The sequence below is a fragment of the Buteo buteo genome, chromosome 20 (genome assembly GCF_964188355.1).
Source record: "Buteo buteo chromosome 20, bButBut1.hap1.1, whole genome shotgun sequence".
Lineage (NCBI taxonomy): Eukaryota > Metazoa > Chordata > Aves > Accipitriformes > Accipitridae > Buteo > Buteo buteo.
Window position 1 is genome coordinate 26,588,332 of NC_134190.1, and position 25,668 is coordinate 26,613,999.

Sequence of the window (25,668 nt, forward strand, 5' to 3'; positions counted from 1 at the left end):
TTCAAGTTGTTTTGATTCATATGGCAATGAAACTGATTTCTACAATTTGCTCACTTAATATACTACATCAATGATTTTCATTTTTTCTTTTTTCTTTTTTACTTTGGTCAAATCGAAGTTTAAGAGGAAATATCAAACACAGCAATCTGGAGTGATAAATAGATGACATCTGTTGCAGCATATGGCTTGACATAACAGCTGCATTGAACTTTTTCAGCAAGTAGTAAACCTTTGGAAAAATTCAGCTGGGCATATAATTTTGATACCCCTGCCCAAATGATGGAGTATTAAAGCACTTGCAGTTTAAAACCACTCTGTAGCTTGAAATGTTGGCCATTTGCAACACAGAATACTTAAATTTTAGTTTGAAAATAGTTTTTGTTTAGAAACAGATCTGAATATTTCATTTTTTTGTTTACAAAATGAACGTTGTGGGAGGTACTGAAACATTTTCATTTTGTGATGAAATTACGTTTTTCACTGTGGCCACTAATTTTATTTTTTTATTTTTAGGTTCAGAGGCAAACCTACCTTCTTCCCTCCCAGATAATCTTATTTTCAGTGCTGTCTTTAACTCAGATAACAATTTTAAGATTTGGCTAGTAAATAAGAGTTTCCTTTTTTTTTTTTTTTTTTTTTTAGCAACCATCCACTGAGCATTTCATTTTGCATGTAGGTTTTTGATTTTAGATATTAGATTAGATACTAGATTTTTCTGATAAAGTATTTAACTGGGAATGATATTGCCACTAGTCATGTCCTAGGATGAAATTTTGTTTGAACACAGTTGATTTCTTTTTTTCCTGTGTTTCTCTCACTTAGAATTAATTCCTTTTGGTTTCTGTGTTTTATGGGACCAGTTTAATTTCATCAGTTAGGAAAACAAGTTAAGGTGGAACCACTGGTCATTCCACAGTAACTTAAGTCAGCTCTTCTAGTAATTCCTCTACTGTCTAACAGTAAAGCTAATAACTGTCTAACATTCTTGTCTTACAGTTCTTCCCTTCCACCATTATACAGTATTTTAAAGTGTACAGCAGAAAGAGAGCAGCATTAGGTCAAAATTCAGTCCTGTGAGAAGAATACAGACTTTTTCATTTAATGCAATAGCATTTGGACAGAATTTGTTTGCAAGCACTATTGAAATTGGTCCCTCCTCTTTCTTTTAATAAAATCCTAGATGTAATTTTGGAATGAAAAGAGCAGCAATTGAGAAAGAAAGAGTTAGCTTTTCAGAACAAATGCTTATATTACTTAGATTTTATGTAGTCATGTACTTATATGTAGTCAAGATCAAGCTGTGTTTGTTTGTAATTAAAAAAAAAAAACAACCAAACAATAATCTTTATTCTCTGTGGAAGTTTGTGTTTTGTAAGGCTATGAGTGGCTGCAAAGGGAAAAAAACTCATCTGGCTGTAGCTTCGCTTACTGTTCCTTAAACTCCTGCCTGCTTATGACTTTTACTGAAACCCATTCTTTCACAATTTGCACTTTTCATGGGTCATCTCATACACAGATAGAAAACCACCTCTGCGCATGTAAATAAGTGAATTGCAGGAAGGTACATATGGGTATTCATTCAGTAACCAGATAAAAAATTGTTTCAAGAAAATTGGTGAAACTTCCTCCTCTCTTATGCCAATTTTAAACTTATTTTTATAGTGTGCTTTTAAGGAGCTGTCTTACGAGCTGTGAATTGTTCAGGTGCCAGAATCCAAATCAGCCACTTTTTCTTTCCTGCAGAAAGTCTGTTACCGAGACCAATTCCTCACCTGGACGGCTGAGCTGGGTGCGAAGTCTTACTGCCCTTTGTACTAAGCAGTGTTGTGGTTGGTATTCAGCATCTTGTCAGCGAAGTGCTGGGATACATCGGGAGCCTGGCTCCAGCTCTGCGGAGCAGCGTTGCAATTCCAGGGGCTCCGAGTGCCAGAGCTGCCCTGAGAACCAGCAAATGACTTTTCTGGCACTTGAGAGCTTGGGGTAGAAGATGCTTTTCCTAAGGACTCCGGCAAAAGCTCCCTTGTGCTTGGCTTCTGGGCAGGGTATTTAGCGCTCAGATTTCAATCTTAATTGTCACGTTCAAGAGGGAAACTCCCTGTAGTACCCGTGTGCCTTCAGCGTATAAACAAAAAAGCCTGCCAACGCCGTGTTTGCTCTTCCTGGGGTGCACTTCCCAGCACTACCAAATGGCATTCTGCATCAGTCCATGACCAAACTATTAAATTAAGATGGAAGAGAAAAACCTAGACGAGTTGGAACACTTTCAGATTTTTATTTTTACAAAGAAGATTAAATAAGCAAAATCTTAGTATAAATTTAAGGTTGACTTAAACATACCAAATTGAGAAGAATCAAAGTCTTGTTTCTCCCAGTAATATTTATTTTCTTGCAGTCCTTTTACCCTATAATTTATTTGGCATCTTATGTCTGCAGGTCTGGTAATTGGTAATCAGGCCCAAAATCCATCTTCCAACTGGAAGCAGCTGAATGCTTTCAATACCAGTTTTTCCTTAGTTTTAAACTCAAAATGAGATTGCAAGATAGTTTTTCCATGCACTTCAGTTTGTTATATGTAAGGGTGAAAAACTTCAACCTGCGAATAGACATGATCAGTCTGGTGTAGCTATTTTTCTCTTTCTGAGAAGCATCCAACATAACCTGAAGATTTGGGAGGCAGGTGAGGCACCTCTGAGGCTATTCCAGACTTGCCTATTGTGCTCGGAAACCCGATTCAGTCAGGGCTTTCAGAGTAAGGTGGCAAACGATCTCAGTGACCCGCTCCTTACTATAGTCTTAAAGGGCACGTAACGCATACGTGCTTGAAAAATATGTTCAGAGTCATATGGAGAAGAGGTAGCTCCATAATGGAAGGTGCCTCAGGTAGAAGATTTATTTTTTTATCACTTTCCCTTGCAAAGTCAAGGCAGTGGATCATCTTCTTAGACCCGACATAAATCTAGCTCCAGGTCATCCTCAGCAAAAGTAATGGGAAGAGAATTGCCAGTGCCCTTTCGTAATTGCAAATCCTTAATTAAGGAAGGGTACAAGGAGGCACTTAAAATGCCAACCTCAGCAAGTAGCATACTCTACTGACTCTACTGCTTGTGAGAATAAATTATAACTTGTCAGAATAAAATTGTTTTTTTCATTAATGTGGTTGGTAGTATTCAAAGACTTAAAACTAGATAAAACACATTGTTCTAGGGTAGAAGAAGATTATCTTACTCCTTAAAATGGTGTGTGTGGTGCACAAACTTTGAAGACGGTGTCAGGCTTACTGGGCAGCGCTGTTTTGCTTGATTCTGCCTTGACTTGCATTTTAGGAGAAGGCAGGACAGCTAATTTAGTCTGATGAGCCCTTCATCCTCTTACTGTGAAGGTTTAATTTCCAGTTAGTGAAACCAGACCCCACTTTTTGGCTCTTGGGTGAATATGTAGGTTTTTATTTGGATTTGGAACTCACCTGTTATTGTAGCAGTTTATGGAGCAAAAGCTCATGTGCAGTGTCAAGTGGATTTTAAATAGAGAAAAAGGGCTTAAGGAGTAGTTCCGGGCATCTCAGCTATTGCTGAATACCAACTTGTCATCATGTTTATGTGAGTTTACTTTTAATTAGCAAGAACCTAGAGTGAATAGAAAAGAGCGTAGACATACACATATTTAAGCATTTTGCTAGACAGGGCTCTTATGTTTGCTTCTTTTGTATTTTTTTTCTGCTTTTCCAGTTTATGACTAGTTCTTGCAGCCCAAAGCACTGCTTTGTTGCCATCAAAGCACTCTTTTCTGCTTCACTTCCAAAATAGGACTTCTTCACAAAGAGGCAACACATTGTCTTGCCTAAAAACTAAATTGGACCTTGAAGGGGGAAAGATTTGCATTCTGATTCTCTCCTTGTATACCATGCACATCCTTTACACCTGTCTAGATAAAGTAAAAAAAATAGGCAACCACACTGTGGTTTGTACTGACTAAAACCAGCAAAATGCTAGGTATTTCAGGAATAGTAGATGTGCCAATAAAGCTTACCAAGAACAGGTCATAGAAAAGCAAGTATGAATATCTTTATTCCTTTAAATATGGTATTACTTTTCAGAAAGGCGTTGAGAACAGAATTCAGACAAAGACTCTTTTCCCTTTAAAGCAGTAATTCTTAAATTAAAAAATGAACAGTATTCTAATTTCTGCTTTTTTGTTTTGTTTTGTTTTGTTTTTCAGTCTGTAGCTAAAGTCTGACAGTTTCTGCCTGTTTACCACATACAGATTATTTTAAGTTTGGGGGGGTATTAGTATGCTAAGCAAACTTTTTACATTAAGCTGCGTAACTGTCATTGCATACAGTTCCGTATAAAATAATTAAAACATGAAATTGTATAACTGAAACAGTCTCCCCACAGAGGTAATTAACTTTAAAGGGAAACCTAAAAATGTAGGTTGATTCCTGTTAATTACACCTCTCCTTCAAAACACAGAATGCTAAAGAAAGCCTTGAGCAAGTGGTGTTCTTGCTGCTTATATTTCTAAATCTCTGAGTAGACGTTCATAAGGTCTTTAGCGGTTTCCTCCCACCACCCCTCGCTTTGGGTTTTCATAGTGTCGTGTTCCTGTCAGTAACCTCGTGTATACGATGATGAAAATCTTTCTCTGTGTTGGTTCAAGACCTGATAGCCAGAAAGGCAAATCTCAATCCTGCCGCGCAAAGTTGGGTGGGGGGCCAGGCTGCCGTCGCTGCAGGAAGGGAAGGACGAAGGAGTGGGGTCGGACTCCGGAGAAGAGGATGTATGTTGGGAAGGAGAGGAAGAGGAAGAGGCAACCTTGCTCTTCTAGCTGCTCCTGGGAGGACGCTGGGCTAAAATAAAGCCCACTGCTCCTCCAGAGCAGCGTATTGCCCTCCGGCTTCCCCCCGCACTAGTCGGTGCCCAGCAGCAGCAGGCTCTCGGCGCGGCACAAAAATCAAACGCGCTTTTCCAGCCAATATACAAGGGGACGAAAAGCAGCTGCCTGCCTGCTTTCTGGGGGGGACATCTGCAGCAGCCCTGATCCTTGCGGCCGTGCTCCGAAAGCTTGGCTCTTGATTGCTCTTCCTTTTCTTTGGCACATTGTGAAGTTGAACGGAAGGGTGGGTTTTTTTTAAAATTCCAGTAAATCTCCTTGTGAGTTGCACCATTAAGCTTGTTGTTTCTGTGCAAAATCGGCAGTATTCTGTCACTTTGTATGGTGAAATATTTACAAAATAAAAAATGACCTGTTGAAGGCCGGGATAATACCATACTACTGTATCAGGTTGTGAAGGAAGTCTTTTTGCTTATAGTACCAACTAGCCTAGACAGTTACTTTCATTACGTTGAAGATCACGGGGTTGGGGGTTTGTTTTCTCAATGCGTATCCATCAAGAGTGGTAGTCTTAGTGTAAATCAGAACCTATTTTTTGCCCTTGGTTTTTATTAATTTTATTTAGAAGGAAGACATCTGAAGTCCAAGCCCTAAAAAAAGACATGTAATACTCTTTCATTCCACATGTGGTTCACAGCCTAAATAGGCCTAGATAATAACCAGCTGCTCAGATTTTAGGGTTAGCTCTGAGAAATTTCCAAAGTTGCCGTGATTACTTGTTGTGTATCCAAAGCTGTATTCTCATTGCAAAAATGTGCAGGTATCATTCAGGCCCATTCTCAATGTAGTCTTTTTTTCCTTGACAGAAACAGCCTTATTAAGCACGCCAATGCTATGAAGCGTGGTGGTGGTGGTTTTTTAAAAAACAAAAACTCTTCAATCTTTTTTGCAGAAGTGTTAATTATTAGTAATTTACTTTTTTTGTAGGAGTTCTCTGGAATCTATCCTCCTGTGATGCACTGAAAATGCCAATCATCCAGGATGCCCTCGCAGTGTTGACCAATGCAGTGATCATCCCTCACTCTGGATGGGAAAACTCTCCGCTCCAGGATGATCATAAAATACAACTCCATTCATCGCAGGTGCTGCGCAATGCCACTGGGTGCCTAAGGTGAGTACTGCGAAACCTTTGCTTTTCCTCAGTCATCTCGCTTTGGCTTGAATTGGTATTTCTCATGCTTAGGCATCTGTAAAGTAAATAATTAGTTTGTGTGTCAGCAAAGACGATGACTTTCAGCGCTGTAAACTTAAAGTTGGAAATTAATTAGAAAACAAGCCTCAGGCATTCAAAAAACAATCTCTACAAGCACTGCTGTGGGTTTTCTATTTTTCTTTTCTAGGCAGCTTTGACCAGTCTTCTCATTCAAGCTTGTATATTACAGATGTTTTTCTCCTTGTAGATTTGTCCTATTTCCCTAGTTGCTTAAATGAAGTTAATATATTCTCACTATTATACCCAATTTAATCAGCACAAAAAGGAATGAAGATGCTCACAAAAAGTTACATGCCTTACGGGTTGCAGATGCCATTCCTGGAGTTACAATAAATATATAAAGTAGATTTTTTCTGCTCTGTGAAGATGAGAAATGGATTTCAATAAGAGACCAACGAATTTAACATTGTGCAACTAGAATACTTAAACAGATCCTTAGCAAGTATGATACTTATTTATGTTTGTATTTGTATGCCAAACTTGTATATGCAACACCAAGGTGTACTTATATAAATATGTGCAATATGATCTGTAAAAATCACTGTAGATGTGAGAATGAAAATAGGATGAGTAAGAGGAGTTTCAGTTCTGACAAAACCTTACAAAAGGATTAAGTCATAGCAATTTCTGAATTCCAATCCATATCATTTTGTTGAAATACTTTAACATATTAGGCAAGTTCTTTTAAGCATTGATTTTTTTTTTTCCTTATATATTGGAGAATCTGTAATCTGTCTCAGAGACATGAAAATTGATTAGTTATATTTTTACATACATCACAGGAAAATTGTTAGGTGAATAGTATGTATCGGTAATACTTTCTACGTTGTATGCTGCATCCAAAGCAGATATCCATCAACGAGCTAAATAGAAAAACATTGATAGGAAGCAAAGTAAAATAGCAGTATTGTTTACATATCTATAGCAGGCCCCTTTTAGTCTTTGTGCTGTTTCATCAAATGAAATGTCTCCCTTTCAGCAGTAATATTTGAAAAGTTTAAGGGAAAAAGTTGTAATTATTATTGACTGTTTATATGTAATCGGAAGAGGATGAAAGATAGAAGGTAATTACATCCATGTTGCAAGTATACTTGTATTGGACTTAAATGCAGGTATGTATATGTGAATACCAGCTATGTTGGGGTATGTGACTGAAGCTAGGCATTTGTACCTGAGTTGTATTTATTTTGAAAAGAGTTTGGTAGTATGATTGTGTTGCATTGCGTTCAAATGGCTAGAAAAAAAGTTACTCAGATCACTGTGACAGAAGTCATTCCTTAAAGACCTGTACCATGTTATATGTCTCACACTTCCGATGTTTAACCTGTCTCAATTAAAGAGCTGCTGTCCATTATAAATTTGGGGCTTCACAGTGCCCCTTCTCTGAACGGGCATGTGCAGTGTTTGTCTCCCCACTCCATAAGCTCTGTCTGCCTGTTAATTTTTCCCAACTGCTTCTCAGGGACTGATGTCCATCCCTGATCCCGCAAACCTCAGTTCTTCTGACCTCATAGTTGATGGATTTGTTGCACACTGGTCTTGAAATCTTTTTTTTTTTTTTTTTCTTTCTTTCTTTTTTTTCTTTTTTTTGTGTGTGAGGGTATGTGCATGCCCATTTGCAAACTGATGTGAGCTTACTGTAGCCTGCACTCTGGGTCAGCCTGAGGACTTAGAGCCACATGAGAATGGTACGTTGCCTGATCTAATACACACTGCTTTGCAGCAAGGCTTACTACCGAGTGCTTGATGGTATGCTGTCATAGCAGAATGGCTTCTGGTCAGCTCGTGCAAAATAAGCTCATATCTGCCTGCAAAAGACTGTGCATATTATAACTCTTGAATTGTTCCCAGGTAGCTGTAGCAGCAGCTCAAACGGCTGTCCTGAGCAGGTTGGTCTTCCTTCTAAACCCAGGCCCTTCAACCATAGTCCGGCTTTTTAATATCTTTCTGATATCAAGCCCTCCCTATTTCCCAGATGCATCTTTCTGTCCTCTCTAACAGCTTTAGGTATTTATTTGGCCTTCATCCATCTTCCGTAGCTAATTTCATCCCACTTAGTCTGTGTGGATGCTCTTTGGCGGAGCCAGAACATTTGGAGAGGGTTGAACTTACTTTTGCTTCACACCAGCGGGAACTTGCTTGTTTACCTTTCCCCAGTCGCTGTTGAAAATCTCTCACTCTGAACAAAACATCGAGTTTGTGTTTGTGCAAGAGAGAAAAGTGTAAGTTGACCTCTGAGATGGTAACTGGATTCTTGTGTTGAATTCATGTAAGGTGATGGGTCTGTAGGCTGGAGGAAACAGCGAAAATCAGAAAGAAGAGCTTGGAGAGTGGCGATGACCGGAGTAGCGCGTGCTCTGTGCAGGTAGTACCTTAGCCAGCGTTCCTTAAATACCCACCACCCCCAATAAACTGAACAGCTCTCAACACTTGCCCCTTGGGACTAGTTACAAGCCTCGTATTTCCATTTCAAGATCTCACTGACAAGGGAGGTGATGTAAATCAAGATGTGATGTGGTTGCTGGCTAAGGTAGTGCTGTGTTCATCTGGTAAATGGAAAGTCCGTTGTCATCTTCCATGGCAGAATGTCTTCTAAGATTTTGGTTTGGTTGTCCTCTGCTGTTTTCTTTTTCTCCTTTTGTGAGAGCTGGTTTTTGAAGGGACACTGGTTAAAATTCATTTGTGTCAGGATTATCAGTGATGATGCTCAGTATCACAGGAAAAGTAGTTCAGAATACTTGACAAATGTTTCTGAATCTGTAATGCTGACAGATTCAGGGACATCAGGTTGTATTGTATAAGATTTAATGCTAGCAAATATGCCAGGGGGATTTGGGGTGGGAGGGCGGTCAGTCTTACATGCCTTTGGTTTTCTGATACACTTACTGCTGAAAACTTTAAATAATATCTGAGAGGTGCTGTAGTAGAATCCATCCCATATACAATACTATTAAGTAGTTTGCAATGGCCATTATATAGGAATAGTCAGATCTTTGTGGTTTTTCACTATACTATTTGAATTATTATTCTTTCTGCTGATCTTCCCTTTTCTCAGTTTCCTGATGAGAGTTTCTTATGCTTTTTCAATTAAAAAGTTGCTAGTTCACTACAATTTTTAGTACTCTTGTCTGCTTATTCATTATCATTCTTAACCAAGTTAAGTCTGCAACTCCAGTCACACAGTAATCCAGCTGAAATCAGTATGAAATCATATTAAAGACAGCAGCAACATCAGACCTTCTTTTCCTGTTTTCTTTTTTCCTTAAAGACATTATTTACAAAATGCACTTTGCATACTTTTGTGATTTGAAAAAAGAAAATAGCTTTAATACAATATTGTACTAATTAGTTTTACATAACTTGAATACTTTGAAATGGTTTAGATATTTCAAAGCTCTAAATATATTGTTATACCTGTCACTTGTAAATTTAATCTTAATCTTTCATAAATTGCCAGACCTCAGTGTGACATGTGTTAAGAGTAATCACCCAATTTACTTGCCTCCCCACTGAGATACCAGTACCTTACCTCAATAGGTTCTGTGAAAGTTTGACTTCTTTTTTCCTTTCTGATTTCAGCTGTGACTGCTTTATTTGGGTTAGAGAAATACTGTATCTTTGGTTTATAGTTTCTGATTCATTTAGACTTACTAGGGAAAGTCAGGTGAAAACTGAATTTGGAATCCCAGTTGTTTATAGGGGGTGTTTACAATCCCTAATCTGAAATTTAAAAATCAACAGGAGACACATTGCGTAATGTTGTCTTAACCTGAAGTGTCAAGCTTACTTAACACAAAAGTAGATCTCTGTCCAGGACAAAGACTGTCTGAAAGAATCCCAGACAAAAATCTTTTCAAGAGTTTTTGTCCTGATGTATAGTCTGGAACCTTGGGGTTTCTTCGATGAGTTTCAGTTAATAGAATCTCATCTGAGGACTTAAAAGAATTTTAAGAATTTACTGTTTTAAGATTCTGATCTGGTTTTAGATGCACAATCATAAAAATGCTGTCTTTTTCTTTCCTCCATGTTCCATTTAATTTTTCATCATAAACTGAGGGTACAGGGGTAATTGTGAATATCAAAGATCTATTAAAATATTTATATTCCCCCCCCATTAGTTGATTAGAAATTGTATGGGAGAGTAATTCAAGTAGATTTTGTTTATAAAGCCCCATACCTTTCAAGCTTTCATACTTCATAGTTTCGTCCTTGTCAAACCTTTCACAAAATACCATGAATTATTTTTCAATTGAAAAAAATATGTAGGAAGCTCTAAAAGTGTAAAAGCAAAGGGGAAAAGTGCTTTTAAAACATGAACTGAATGTAACTGACCCAGTAGGTTTTTTCTGGATAGATCAACTTGTGGAAGGACAAAATTACCTTGTTAAAACAATTTGTGTTAACTGTGAAGCCTGAATATCAAGTGTGTTTTTAACTGTTTTGTGGATGAATGGTCTGCTTCACAGCCATTTACAGTTAATGCATTTATTCCACCATCTTATTTCTCCTCCAGTTCTCTTCTAAGCAGCCAACATCTATTGATTCCTATTCTTAGGAACTTCTGTAATCAGTTTTGAATATAATGTTCTGCTGCATACTGGCAAAAGAAGATGTGGGAGCAGCATAAAATAAATAGCACAGACTGTATTATTCATCATCTGTTTAGTTTCTAAAGAAACACGCATATATATGAAGAAACTTTCTTATATATGTGTGAAACATGTTTCTTAAGAAACTGAACTGACACATGTACGTACGTGCATGTGTATGTGCGTGTTTATGTGTGTATACATACAGATATAAAAGGACTGGTTATTGAAGCTAAAATATGTTTCTGTCTTTACTGACTGGGGCAAGCTCTGAATATCTTCAGTGGGGTATAAATGGAGCCAGCTTCTTACAGTAGGTCCAGGACCTTTGCTGCTGATTTTAGGATTCTCCTCCTATCAGGAGAACAGTCACATTTTGTCCATCCCTGCGTATGCTCTAGTGGATACAGAGATGTTGGACTTGCCAACCCATCTCAGTATTTCTCTTGCTTTTTCCAGAGCCCAGGAGCTCTCCTCAGGCTGACCTGGCAGTCTTGTGCATCAGGTAGCAGAAAGCCCAGGCTTGTCAGAATCCAAAGTTAGGACAAAATTCACATTAACTGTGTATTTCCCCTGGCAGCCTACTCAAGGGACGGACTTTTACTACAAGCAGTCCGGCAAGCAAGAGCCGTGGGAGAGACACAACTACCTGGAGGGATACTGGGGCAGGGTTCTCCGTTTGTAGGGGGGAAGCTGTCCAAATCCAAGCCTGCAATTTTTCCTCCTCTTAGCCTCTTCAGATACAGTCTTATGCTGGAGAAAGGGGTGATCACCACTGTTCTTGTCTTTTTAAAGCATTTTGAGCTATTAAAATTACAAAGGTGGTGTAATTAACATCCGAGGACCATTGGATCAGCAGATTTGATGCCAATTATCTAGCTACATTCTATGAGTGTGTTGTAGTGAAGCACATGTTATATTTTACATAGTCTACAGAGTCGCATACCATGTGTTAAACCTCACTTGGCCACAACTAGGATGTTGAATCAAGTTAGTGTTCTTAAACTCCAGAGTTATACTGGCTATACTGGTGTGTCCATTGTTAACAAACCCACGCTCTGCTGAGAGCTCTTCTCAGCTTGGGAATTTCTCTAGGATCTGGAGTTGGAAGTAAGTGCAGAGGAAAGCCTTGTCAAGAAGCTAAGGAAAAGCTTAGCTTTAATGTCTCATTTTGTGAAGTTCAATCCCTTTTCACTAAAACTTAAATTCTTATTAGAATTATATCATTTATGCTTCTTGGTCCCAGCAATGACAGGCTGTGGTGGAACTGAGGGCTAATGTCAACTCTCCATTATTTTGAAGAAACTGAAAAGGATTCGTGACATGTACTGTACAAATGACTGCCAGATAATTTCCTATTTAATATAAATGAAGGTATCTTGATCACAGCTTCTACATCTTGTCTTTCCAGGTTAAAGCTGAATAACGTATTGCTTACTTTTAAATGCATTAGCTCAGAAGTTCTATATTACTTGTACACGATGAATTTTGAAAAACTGTCTTTAGTAAGTTTGATAATGCCACCCAGAGTACCATATGGGAACATAATTCACAGGAGGGAAAATGAGCTAAACTGCAGTTTCTTGTCTTTTAAAACAAGATAGAAAGGAGTAACATCTAAGTAGCATTTACCTAATGGCAGGCATTTGAATCAAGGAGTAGGTGTCTATATAGGAGCCTGGTTTTTAGAGGCTTTGAGTGTTTCTAGACTGTCACTGACTTACCAGCTCTGAAAATCATTTGTAGTTTTGATGTTGTTGATAATGAGTTTAAGTGTCAAATTTCAGGCACCCTAATTCAAAACTTTCAGGCAGGCTGCTTTCATGGGCATGAACTATGCAAAGTGTATTTTTAAAAAGGCTAAAACTTTCACTAGCTCAGGTGTAAATGTTCACAGCCATATTCCTAGTCTTTCAACCACAAACCAAAATGGGAAGAATCACAGAGGAGTAAGAGCCAGTCTGCAGTGGAAAATGTATTTCACCTTTTCAAAGCAGCTGAAAGGTCCAGTCTAGAAAAAAGTCAGAAACCAGTCTGAGAGGCTGCAATGATTGCATCCCAGTTCAGCGTAAAGTTTCGGAGGTGAATTTCTGCAAGGTATGAGAGAGATTCTTCCTTGCTGAATGCTGCGATCGTTCGGAAGTGTAGCTGAAATAAAAATCTAATGTTAAGATTCGGGGGAGGGGGGGAAGATTTTAGTATGAATAGATCAGTGTCCTCTGATTGCTGCTGTAATATTTTTATTCAGAAGATACTCAAGGGAAAGGTACCAACAGAATTAAATGTGTAGCTGTGTCAGATACTTAAGCACCCCACTTTTTCTTCACAGTGCACTTACTCCCACTCTGCATATTCATGAACAAATTTATAAGGTTTATACAAGGTCGTACTGTATTAATTATAGCAGTGGTATTCAAATAGCAGTCTGAAGTCTAATGCTTTTTCAGCATTTCTGGTAAAAGCATTATTTCAACCTATCAAACTGATGCTACAGATTCCACATATCTTTGGAAGTTCATTCTGGGCTCAAGTTGATCAAAATCTCAGCCAGAAATTTGGTTTTTAAACAGATGCTATGGAATGCCTTTTGTAATCTCCTTTGGTCTGAAAAATGTACAGCATAATTCCAGACACTTTTTGCTTTCCTATACTGAAAAACACATTAACAAGTTTCGACGGCATACCTCCTTCCTTCATCTTTATATCTGATAAGAGATGCTGGGCTGCTCTGCCTAAATCTGCCTTCAAATGCAGAAGGAACTCCCAGCGTATTGATTTTGCACTGAGATAAGTGATCTGTCAACATCCATCTTCAAAATATTATTTATGTGATCCGTGGGCAAACAGGGAAACTCATTCAGATTTCAACGGGGCTTCATGTTTGGATACAACTTAGAAATATTGGACCTGTATGTCAGAGTCTGATAATTTAGGACCTAGCTGAAATTTAGTTCCTATTCTTCAACTACGATCTTTTATTCTCTTTAATGTGAATGTATGTGGGTTTTTTAGGGAAAAAAAAAATCAACTTAACTGGGTGGCATACAGTTATAGATACTTACTTGTTGCTATGGCAGGAGTGTGTTCTTTCTGTAATTTACTAGTTTACTGTTGCTGGAAATTATACACACACGTATGTAGAGAATGGATGTGCCTCAGTACCTTTGCTTTCATCTTATGATATTCTTAGGCTCAGCGACGATGACAAAACCGTCGACTGCTGCCTCTTAGGCTGAATGGCTTATGGTGGACCCTAGCCTTGGAATAGAGATGGGTTGACTATTTCAAGTATGTTTTGAATGACTATTTTCCCAGCTTTTGGTGGTTTTAATTCCTTTCAGGTTGAATGCTTGCTGTTAACTAGTACGCAATGTGAAAATCAAATGTCCCCTCACATTTGCATGGTGAGGTAGTGTTAATTTACATTTCCTTCTGTTGGAGGTTTCAGCTGCGTGGATGTGAATGCTCTGAAGAAAATGAAATTGTTTTGTGAAAGGGCTTAGATTCTGGGGGAGGAGGGTCATTTCAGAAGAGTTTTCGTTTATGCAGCAGTGAGTGTTAAGCTCGGCAGATGCTGTAGTAAAGCACGGTCTGAATCTCGGTGGCCTGCTGACTTGATTTGAGCGGACTCCAAGCCCAGCCGACTCTAACGAGCCCCTTTCTCGCTGGCCAGCTGCAGAGCTGAGTATCACAGCAGCACAGCTATTTTCTGTTTGGGAAGAGTCCCCAAGCCTGCCTGGCACCGCGTGTATTTTAGAACGTGTCAGCGTGTCCGTGCAGTTACTGCGTGGGAAGCTGAAGAGACGGAGCCAGTTGTCTCTGGGTCCTTTGGAAAGAAAGGATCACAAGGGCCACGGGTGTCATGGGAACCCCGGTGTACCTCTGTTGTTGCTTTGCTGACTGTCCAAAATCCTCGATAGTCCTTTTCGAATGGGGACTTTGAAAACTGCTACAGTCTGGCTCCACAGAAATTCTTATTTGTCTCAGCGTGAGAGAAAAACTGATTGTGACAATTCTGTAGCACCACTCATGGTCATGGTGACTGATGATAGAGGATGATGGTTTATTTCCCCAAGGAAAATGGAAACACAATCATCCAGAGTTTGTATGCCCACTCAATTCCACCACAGATAATGAAATAATATTGGGTCAGGTTCAGGTTCTTTGGTGCTCATCGCTTGATTTGAATATTAAGTAGCTGTTCTCCTCTTAAAGCTGTTTGCGTTACTAGGCAGTATGAAAAAGGAACACGTGAAAACACACGGCTCTGCATAGTGAAGGAAAGGCAGGGTGTAATTCCGCAGCTTTCCCTCGTTATCTTACGACAGACTGCTTCAAATCTGAAGAAACTTCCCCCAGGAGTGAGAAGATCATTTGGTCTCTTGGCTCAGTCTGAGGATTTTCAGTAGAGATACCTGTTTGAAGTACGCTGAGCTTGCTTCGTGCTTCTGGATAAGCCAGCCAACATCACAGCGTAAACATTTTATCACCCCCTTTCAGAATGTTTTGGGCATGCGAACTGCCTCACTTCAAGCGCAAGAGTAATTAATGCCAGCAGCTCAAGTTGAGCCAGCACTCAAGTCTTTTCCTGCGAGAAGGCTTTGATGGCACTCCACGATTCCGCGAGTTGGTGAGCTACTGAGAGCTCGTGAGAAACGCGCTCCGGTACCGTCCTTAGCACTGAGCCCCTCAGACCCGCCGTCCCCACTAACCACACCTACAAACTTCATTACTTTTATCTGGTTTGGAAATATTTTCTCAGGAAGCCTCTTGACGAAGTAAATAGAAAAACAGCTCTTGGGGGCTGCGATGAAATAGGCTGCCAAGCCTGCTTAGTTCACTGTGCACTCACCACATCTGAGCTGAGGACTGAAAGGGAGCAGATCGTTTCTGGATGTCGTCTTTTGGGAAACTTTGCCCGGCGAGTGCTGGGCTGGTGTTCTTATTGTCTTCTCCATAGAGGAGCTTTAGCACTTTGTAAGATTCTTCCTTGAGCAGAGAGGACCATCTGCTAAGGACACTTTGAGAAAGAACGAGGAAGTCCATTACTTGCGATCACATGGATTTCCCCCTTTCTGAGAGGATTAGCAAAGTGGACAGTTAATTTGGGCGTAAATGGAGACTTTTATAAAGACTGAAGTAAAAAGCATGTGATGCCCGTCGCTAATTCAGTTTCACCAGTTTTATCCAATTTGAATATTTCTCTGGGCGTGATAAAAAACTAACACACACGTGGAGTGAGAGGGTGCAACGCCGGGGCGAGGTGATGCTGATTTCCAGCTCCAGCTCGCTGATAACGCTCCCAGCCCTGCGGACACTGCCGCAAAGGCAACAACAGAGCAGGACGAGAGGGTTTTCCTGTCTTCTGCCAGCAAAGTCTGTGCTAAATTTCTGTCTAATATGGCAGGGAGAGGTGAAGACTTCCCTCTATAAAAATGAGTGAAACAAAGATATTAGAGGTTTGTGGGGTTCAGGGTTTTTTTCCTATTGCCTTCCCTAAATTAGCTTCATAGTGTATTTTCAAGTTCTTTACTACTGTTGAGAAAGTTTCCTTTGGGAAAAGCACATTCTTTTAAAAAAAAAAGTAATAATCCTGTCTTTTAACTGCATCTGCATGTACTATATGAAAATATTTAACATCTGCCTGATCGTATTTTTAGCTAGGATTGCACACTACATACAAAGGATTTCCGTAACAAAGTACTTCTGAAATATTCATCCTAGTGTAGCGTTTTTACTTTCACAGCTCATTTCTTTTTGTCAGGTACTCATTTATTACAGTTAGTTGGTTACAGCTTTAGTGTTTTCTCTTGAAGGACAGTAGCATTGTGAAATACCTCCTCCTCTTCCCCTGCTGTCATTCATCCATCTTTATATCTGATTTACTATGCACAGAAGTACAATACTTGGAAAGTGTTTCAAAAGCGTTAGTCATGAAAGGGCACAACGTAAGTATAGTGCATATAAAAATGTGGGCGGTTTGGGTTTTTTTAATCCCCTAATGAAGTAAAAATACATAATAAAATAGAAAATAAAAATATTTTATTTGCCAAAAAAATATTTGTTTCATTCCCTGGGTTCACTTTATATAATTAATTTGTGTTGAGGCATTGTTTTTCAGTAGAGTGGTCAAATTGATTGATTTTGATTGCTGTCTTTGGTTGCCAGCCTTCACGCTAAGAAGGAATGTCTTCTAATCTATGCAAATACGAGAAAATACACAATGTCGTCTGTACTCTCGGTAGTTACTTACGTGTTACGGTTAGCTGCTTGTGCCCGCGGTCGGGCTGCGCTCGGGGCTGCGCAGGGGAGCACTTGCAGTCAATGGCCTTGGGCACGGCTTGTCACCTCAGAAGTGTTTAAGTTTCGTAACCCCACAAAAACAAGGGAGATCTCATAATCTGTCGTGAAAACAAGCGTCACTAGGTTGCGGGGCTTACTGAGGACAGCGGATCCGCACGCGGGCACAGGATCCACCAGCAAAATCTGGTGCATAGCTGCCACCAGCATCACCAGCGCTGAAACGGGGGGGAGGGAAATCCACGTGAAGGATGCGTTTTTCTGAACTGAGATTTTACACGATCGACAGGAACAATGTGGGGATTTTTAATTGGTTTTACAGGAAAAATGTGCTTGCTTTTTTTGTTTTGTTTTGGCTTTACTTCTGAGAGGACCGGTAATTTTGGTTTTGCCTTCAGTTAGATTGTAGAAAAGTGAACTAAAAGAGTCTTTGGGCACTGAATTAATCCCACATTTCCCAGAACCCTTTTTTTCTTTTTTCTTTTTTTTAATTGAGGTTTTTCTTCATTTGGGTTTTAATTCAGAAAACTGAGGTACCCAAAGTTAAGTAGGCAGCACCTCCACCTTGGAAGAGTTCAAGAAAATCTATCACCTTCCCTTGATTATAAAAGCAATTTATGACTTGTTTTAGGTGGCTTGCTTAACAAGGCACCTGAATGAAGTACTGGTTGTTTAGAGGCATACTGCCGCTATACGTCACATTTGTGTATACACAGATGACCTGTAAATAATCAGTTTGTTTTGCCATTTGCTCTTCCAAATGTATAGGTACTTTAAATACTTTGATATTATTATTATCTATAATGAAAATATATCATTACTTCCTAATAAACCAGAAAGAAAGACATATGTGCATCTGCGTGGGGGTTTGTATGTGTTTATATAGCTATATACTTTCTTTTTACTGTAGTCCTTAGCCTGAATAACAGCAGTTGGTAGTATTTCTTTTAAGAAAGTGGAAAGTGACTGCATTAGCACAAAAATTTTATTCTAGAATCATGGCTACACACATCATGAAACACATGGAAAGCATTAACTGATTAATTATCCCCCATAATTCTCCAACATATCTCTGTCTAGACTATAATGCATGCAGTATTGCTTCTGCCAGGGTACATTTTACTTGACCTTATGGGAGACATACAGTGTAATTACTAAATGGGGGCTAATTTATGTAAACAAACATTAGGGTTTTGTAGCATGAGCCCTATCATTATGTTTTATTGCTAGTGGATGTGTTATGTAGTCAGCCATTCTTCAAGGGCTTGGGTAGATCATTATTGTAAATTATCTTCATACTGTAAACTCTAAAGATTTAGAGTTTACAAAGTGAAAGTATCATAGTCCCTAGATATGATTTTTGTTTCCTCTCCTACAAGTACATGAGGACTTTAATTGATCATACTTTAGCAAAGTAAATATATCTCACTCTGTAGAAGGGTACTCAAATTATTTTCTAGTTAGTACACAGAGAGTTTGGGGGATGCTAATTCAAACCACATCTGGTATTATCAGACATGATAGGTAAAAACAAATATGCAGGAACTGGAATGTGTTTAATACTTTGATAGCTGTCATGTACTGGCCTTCATCTATCAAAAACCTTGGCGGTAGCTGCCACACAGCAAAAGTAATTGACTTCCATTGCTCCTTACAAGCCAAGCTAACCTAATGGCTCCCATTCTTAAATCAAGTGCAGGAATGTATTATCATGAGGGTAATAGTGACACTATCCACCAGTTTTCTTCTGGGTTCCCAATAATACCAATAGTACCTTTTCTTTCCTTCTTTCCTTGTTTCTCATTCTTATAGAAAGCAAGAAAGGAGGAGATTGATTGTGTTTACATTGCCATCTGAATAGCTGGAGTTTTCCTTGGTGCAGATTTTGGGAATGTGACTCTTGGCAGGCATCCAAGCTTATTCATTCCTTTCCTGCTTAATCATTTCACATTTACTCCTCTCTGTTGGAGGTCTGTCCTTGTGCTGTTTACTTTGTGTAGTTCATGTGTTCAGTAAAAAATAAATGATTAACCTATCTTATCAATAATAAATATTTGTCTGTGCTCAGAATCTGCAGTGAGAAACAGAACAGTGGCCAGCAGGTGCCAGTTTGGAGTTTGCTCTGCTCTTTTCATAGTTCGTGTGAAATGAATTTAGTGGCCTCAGCACAATTCCTGCTACCGTCTCACTGAAAGCAACGCTGCTGTCGTCAGTCCCGGGTACCCAGGCAGGGAGCAGGGCCGATGGCGGCCGTCGAACTGGAAGGCTCACTGGCAGCACGGGGTAGGAGCACCTGCAGCAGCTTCGCATCAGCATGTCCAGCCAGCAGTACGGACTGTGGCATTTGGTGTGAACCTCCTGTGGGCCTGGACTATACATTAGGTTGTTATTCTCAACGGTAGTGGCAAACTTTCCGTTTTAACTTTGGTTGTTAACCATACCTGCCTATGCTTCGATCATTCCTCCTGACAGCAGCACCAATGTATCCGTGGTAGTCACAGATTCAATGGGTTTTGAAGCCTCTGTGGAGCTGCTTCATAGGAGAAGGGTGCTCACAGAATTTAAAAGAAAAAAGCCACCTCCGTGAGAACTTGGGAACGAACAACCCTGTTGTGCAGGAAGACTAGGATTTATGGCAGAAAGCTCACTTGGGTAAACAGAAAGCTTCCTGAAGCACAAGAAGAAACCAAGGAGTGGAGTGCAGAACAACAAAGGAGTATGAAAAGCCTTGGGTCTGCCCTTGGGGTTGAAATGAGGAAGATCAAAGCCCAGCTGGAGCTAACTGGGGACATAAAGGATCACAGCAGGGGATTTTACAGGCGCAGGTGTCCTGAAAGCAGAAAGAAGTTGAGGGGCATGCGAGTCCATTGATGCGTGGGGAAGATGAATTAGTGATGGACAAAAGGGAAAAGACTGAAGAACTTACCACCTTTTGTGCCTCAGTCTTATCAGGCAAGTCCTGCTCTTAGACTCCTGTACATTTCATCGTGTTTTAGGAAGGAGAAGGAGAAGCCAGCAATGGGCAAGCAACAGGTTAAGGACTGTTTGGAGAAAAAAAGGTATATTCCAATCCATGAAACTGGATGGGATTTACCCAAGGGTGCTGCAGGAGAAGCTGGTCGATACGGTTGTGAGGCACCCATCGCGCTGGTGTTTGGCAGAGGTGTCTGAGGACTAGAGAAAGGCTAAAAATTTATCTGTCTTTGAGGAAAACGAAAAGCACAGTCTGGGGACCACCATTACTTCAAACCCTAGAGAAACCATGGGGTTTTGGAATCCATTTCCAAACATGTGAAGGGGGAACAGTCAGCACGGATTTGCCAGTGGTTAACGAGTGCTATTGCCTTCTGCGATAAAGTGTCTGGCCATGTGGCTGAAGGGAGAGGACTGATGCAATGTATTATCACTTTGTTAAGTGTTTTATCAGTACGGGCTGGAAACCCTGTGGCTGAGCAGCACCCCTTTTAAAAAGGAACTGGGCTTTATAGAGGACACCAAACCAAATATGAGCCAACAATGTGTTCTCATCATGCATATGGCAGAGTGGGGTATATTGGTGGCCAGCAGGTCCCTGCAAGGTTTTCCCCCTTCACTGGGTACTGGTGTGGCCACCGCTGCAGTACTGTGTCCAGCTTTGGGCCCACCCAGTTCAACAGAGATGTTCGGAAACTGGACAGGGTGCAGGGAAGAGGTCACAAGTTTCAGCTTGGAAGGTTCAAAGTGGACATTTTGCTTTACCAGGAAGGTAGTGCAACACTGGAACAGAGAGGTGGTGGGATGTCCATCCTTTGATGTCTTCAAGGCTCTCTGAAAAAACCACTGACCTTGTCTTGTGTTGATAATAGTCCTTTCTCGGGCAGCAGGCTGGACTTGGATGACTTCCCACCCATTCCTGCCAACCAGCATTTCTGAGATGCTGTGAGTGACTCCAGAGTTTCAAGTCAAGCCCGTGGAAAAAACAAAATCTGGAAGAGAACAAAATTTCCGTCTCTCCTTTCCCGTCTCAGGACCATTACTTCTCTCCCCTTACGTTGGTCACGGAGAACTTGCTGACAGAGGCGAGCAGGCTAACAGAAACCAGCCCCTTCTACAGCGTAACTCTGATTCACCTCAAAAAAGTCCATCCTGTGCGGTGGATGTGGCATGAGTCTTGTGGGGGGGGAAAGTGACAGCGTAGACAACGTATCGCGATCATTCCGTGAAAGGGGGTTGAGTTACCGTTGCAGAGCCCTACTTCATTGGGGTATTGTTTCCAGTGCTTGGCTTTCTAACCGTACTGTTCTGTAAAGTATTTTATAATTCATAATGATGAACTGATTAGCAATTGCAAGTAAGATTACTTTCAAACGTCAACCAAACAGCTAAAGAAAGATTTGTATTTGAAACGTCTTTTTTCAATTACAGTAGTGTAGGTTAATGACTGTTCATTTGGTTTCTCTTCATTTTTGTTAGGACTAATCTTAAATCATAGAATAGTTTATGAAGTAAATAAAGTTCTGTGAATTAGTAAGTGGTATTTTGATGGGATTTTAAATTGAAATGCGTACTTATGGCATTGGTCATATGTAATAAGAAATTTATTTAAATAGACAATCTCAGAATTGCAGTTACAAGCTGCTGTTCATAATTTTTTCATCAAGATGAAATTGCAGTCGGAAAAAAGTATTGACCATTACATGCATCGTGTCTAAAGTGCCATTTGCAAGTCTCTCAGATCAATTAAATCCCTTCAAAATTGGGATCAAACTTCAAAATTCTATGCAAAATATTAATATTATATTTTTGAAAGAATGGAGATAGGGGAAACCCAGTGGATTTTTCATTAATTACTTTTCCTAACTAGTATAACTTTGGAACATTTAGGTGTCATTTTTCGATCTCATTGATACTTCCATATTTTTCTGGAGTTCTCTGAACTTGTATACTGAACTATTTCCTGAACTCCTTGCTGTTTATTTCAGATTGACTTCATCATTCGGCTAAATAAACAAAGATGGTTGCACTTAATCTCTGAAGTAGTTTCAGAGTTTATGCTTGTTACTGCTGTTCTTTCTGGGTATTAATAGTAGCAATCAACTTCTCTGGCACCGCAGCTTTTTTTGGCTGTCATGCTTCGTTCAGTTAATGGGGTAGATTTCTAAAGCAAGTTTACGGTACGACAGGCTGCCTGAATCTTCTGGGGCAGGTTGTAGTGCCACTCCTCAAGCGGTGTTTGGGTTATAAATGTGTAAATTGAAGACCTAAGTGGTCTAAAGCACTTTTATTTGGGGAAAGGGGGAGGGAGGCACACTGAATGTCATGAAACGATTGCTGTAAGAGGCTATAGCAAATAGCAGAGGCAGATGTACGAGATTTTGCTGTCTGAATTATAAAGAGCTCAGCGTAATTAGGCATGTTCTGAGAAAAGATTTCACTGTGTGGATTGAAATTCCAGCATTCACCTACGTGATTTCGAGGGCCTCTGGCTGCAGCCATCTCAGCAGTACCACTGGTGGCAGAGGGGTAGTCGGAGCAGCCCGGCACAGCCGCAGAGGTTGGGGGTAAACACTGAGGCTCGTGTTTTCTGTCTGCTGGGGTGCTGCTTTCCGTGGAGATTCTCAGAGAGCGGATGGCACTCGTGACAGTGGTGGCTTAATACCATGATGCTGAGGGCAACATTTTAGGTGAAATGATCAGGCAAGAGTGCAGATAGGGTTGGTGGGAAGTAGGCTTACAAATTAAATTGAAGCTGAGTATGGTTACAGCTTGGGTGTTGTAACCAAGAGTTTTGTCTTAGGGACTTGTCTACACAGCGGAAGAGCAGAAAGCAAAGAACTGCAGAATAGCTGTTTCTCAGTAATTCTCCCTGTGAATACTGTCACGGTAGACCGTGTGTCCCCAGAGGAAGTTAGTGCAGGATAAATACTGCGTATGAAATTCAGGTAACTTTTCCATAAGCTTCCTCCAGCAGAAGAGTCCGTACAGTGCCTGCATGTTCCTGGTGTGTTCGGCGGCACCCGTCGGTGCCAGTGGGTGTTTCTGGATGGGGGTGTACAGCTCTTCCCTCATCTAAACGCTGGTGTGGTTTCATACAGCTCAGAAGTCTGTTCTCAGAGCTGTGCTCAGAGGGACACGGACCCGCTGCCGGCACCCGAAGATGCAGGGAGAGGGGTTTGTACCCAGCAAAGCCCAAGTCACCGACTGATCCTGATCACGGTGGGGAAGAGAGGCTGAGCCTCAGCTGAGGACCCTCCAGTACCTGTACCCTGTGTGGTACGGGAAGGTGAAGGGCCCTCAGCAGCATAACATCCCATAGAACACAATCTGCAGGATGGAGAGGAAAACAGGGGACTGACGTCACCTGCCAGTCTGAGCATGCATACAATTATATGAACAGCTGAGTTTAAACACGACAGCTTTTGGTTTATTGAGGAGCTGAGATTCAGAGGATCTCAGACAGAGACCATACCACAGGTCCAAGGTCAAGGCAGCAAATCCAAACAGCGAGCCAGAAACGGGGCTGGGGACCAGCACTGCTGCAGCATCGCTGGGACAGGGACAGGGCTCTGGGCTCGGCTGCAGGGGGGTCCTGGGCCATGGGCACGGGTATGTAAAGCTGGCAGGTGTAGGTAGGTATGTAAAAAATGGGGTAAATCAAGTAATGCAGAAGTGGTAGGAATGACTTTAATCATAATTAATAAATTGCAGAGTAATTTTGCCTTTCTCAGTGCAGCGTCCGTAAATGAATCATCTCGCACAAAACAGACAGGTAGTTTATCAGTTACGATCACATGGGCCTTCTGCATCCCTCCTGCTCTGGGCAGAGAGATAACTCAAGCACAAGGAACTGGAACATTGCGATGCTTGATTCATGCAGTTACCGTCTTGATGGAGTGTCATTTTACCAGAGCCACCTGTTCAGGAAGGGAAAAAAATATCCACTAGTATTTGGCATTAGCATATTTATTGCAGTGAGATTTGGCAATGGAAGTCAGCTCAGAGCTGGGGAATAAGCACTAAGCTTCCTAAAGTTGTATTAAATAGTTTGCACTCTTTTATACCTAATACAGCAAATTTTACTGTAATTCTGGGAATTGTGTTTGCACTGTACCAGAGGAAGCTATGTTGTTGAGTAACTGACAATTAACGGAGAATGGTAAAATAATAATTACAAAATTAGAATGAGTGTTTATTCATAAAAGAACAGACACCTTTATAAGCTATAATTACCTTTTTGCTAATTTGGTCTCTGACTGGCACACAAAGCATGCAAAGGATGAAACTCTTCCCAGGCATAACCCCACTGCAGTCGAAGCACTGTGTTAGATGTGAGGTTTGTACACTGGGTGTGTTGTAAAAGGAGGTGACACAGGAGCAAGTCTGATGGTGCCGAGTGTCTGTCACTCAGGGAGTGCTTATCTGTCAACTAAAGAGTAGTCACGACTGCAGAAATCCCTTAGTGTGGGAATAATTATCGTGAGATTGGGGCTGAAGTTTGCTACAGCGTCAGTAACTTTGTACTTGAAACCAGCTCTCAACTTTGTCTGGTTTTTCAGTTTGTATAATTCTCCCCCCAGTCTTTTTTTGTTGGTGGTCAGTCGTGGGTTTTTAGGCCACCAATACACTCCGCCCCTTGGCCCAAAAAATGTGTAGCAAAGCCCCTGTGTAAGGTGAGGCTTGATGGAAAGAGGATGCACAGAAGTGATCACGAGATAACGAACACAATGATTCTGCAGAAGCCTTTACTCAGGCAGATACACACAGCTCCGGCAAAGTCCGGTTTTGGGGGGAGAAGGGTTGGGGGGGGGGAGGGGGATTGTCCTCTTCTTCCACCGCATACAAGTGTTTTGGTTCAATTTGTAGGACGAATCAGGATGAAGCAAATACAGTAACTTGCTAAATGTATACATTTGCAGATGGGATGGTAAAATATCTGAAGGCAAGCATAATAGTACATTTCATGGCAAAGCAAATGACAAAGTGGAAGAAGAGAGCCTGCTATTCATCCGAGAGTTTCATGAGCATCTTCAGGCACCAATGGGAAGTTTGAATTTGGTTTTTAGTTGAACAAGTGAATTGACTCAAAGGGTATGTGTTAAAATGAAAAGGCAAAAATGAAACCTCTGCCAATAAGTCATCTCTGCCCCCTGAGCAGTTACTGTGACATACAACAGCGTCGGGGCAGCGTAGGGTTTTGTAAGAGGTTCGTTTCGGCAGAAGAGCCAAGTTGTCAGACACCATCCCTGGGGTATAAGGCAAAGGGGTAGAGAGCATTGACAACAGTGGTAGTAGCAGAGAGTGCTTGTTCATCGTTTTATATGGCATGGACTAGTTGGGGATAAGTAGGGTTGTGGTAGAGTGATTCCCTTCTTTTTTTACAGGTTATTTCAAGCAGCAATGATGCACAATGACTCATTAGGCTGAAGGGCACCCTAGAGGGTCAGTTCTTTCATCATCTCTCAGTATGCCCATAAAGCCGTTTGGAGATATGATGAAGTGACATAATCTGAGGTAGGACACACACTGTGGCAATTTCAGGATAACTGTCATGACAATAGGACATGAACATACATATTTATTTCTTATGCTGAAGGCACATGTAGCCAAAGCATAAGAATTATAATTTAGTTTGCATCACATTGTATTTTCTGTAACAATTAGGCAATTTTTGATAATGAGATTTTTTTACAGGTATTT

At 40.6% G+C, this 25,668-nt stretch overlaps 1 protein-coding gene across 1 annotated transcript in view; it reads left to right on the forward strand.

The window, feature by feature from the left end:
* The window catches only part of CTNND2 (catenin delta 2), a 654,700-nt gene that overhangs the window by 517,910 nt on the left and 111,122 nt on the right, over positions 1 to 25,668 (forward strand). The window contains exon 12 of the mRNA XM_075052197.1: positions 5,818 to 6,001. Within this exon, the coding sequence (XP_074908298.1) occupies positions 5,818 to 6,001 (184 nt within the window). The remainder of the gene's footprint in view (positions 1 to 5,817; positions 6,002 to 25,668) is intronic.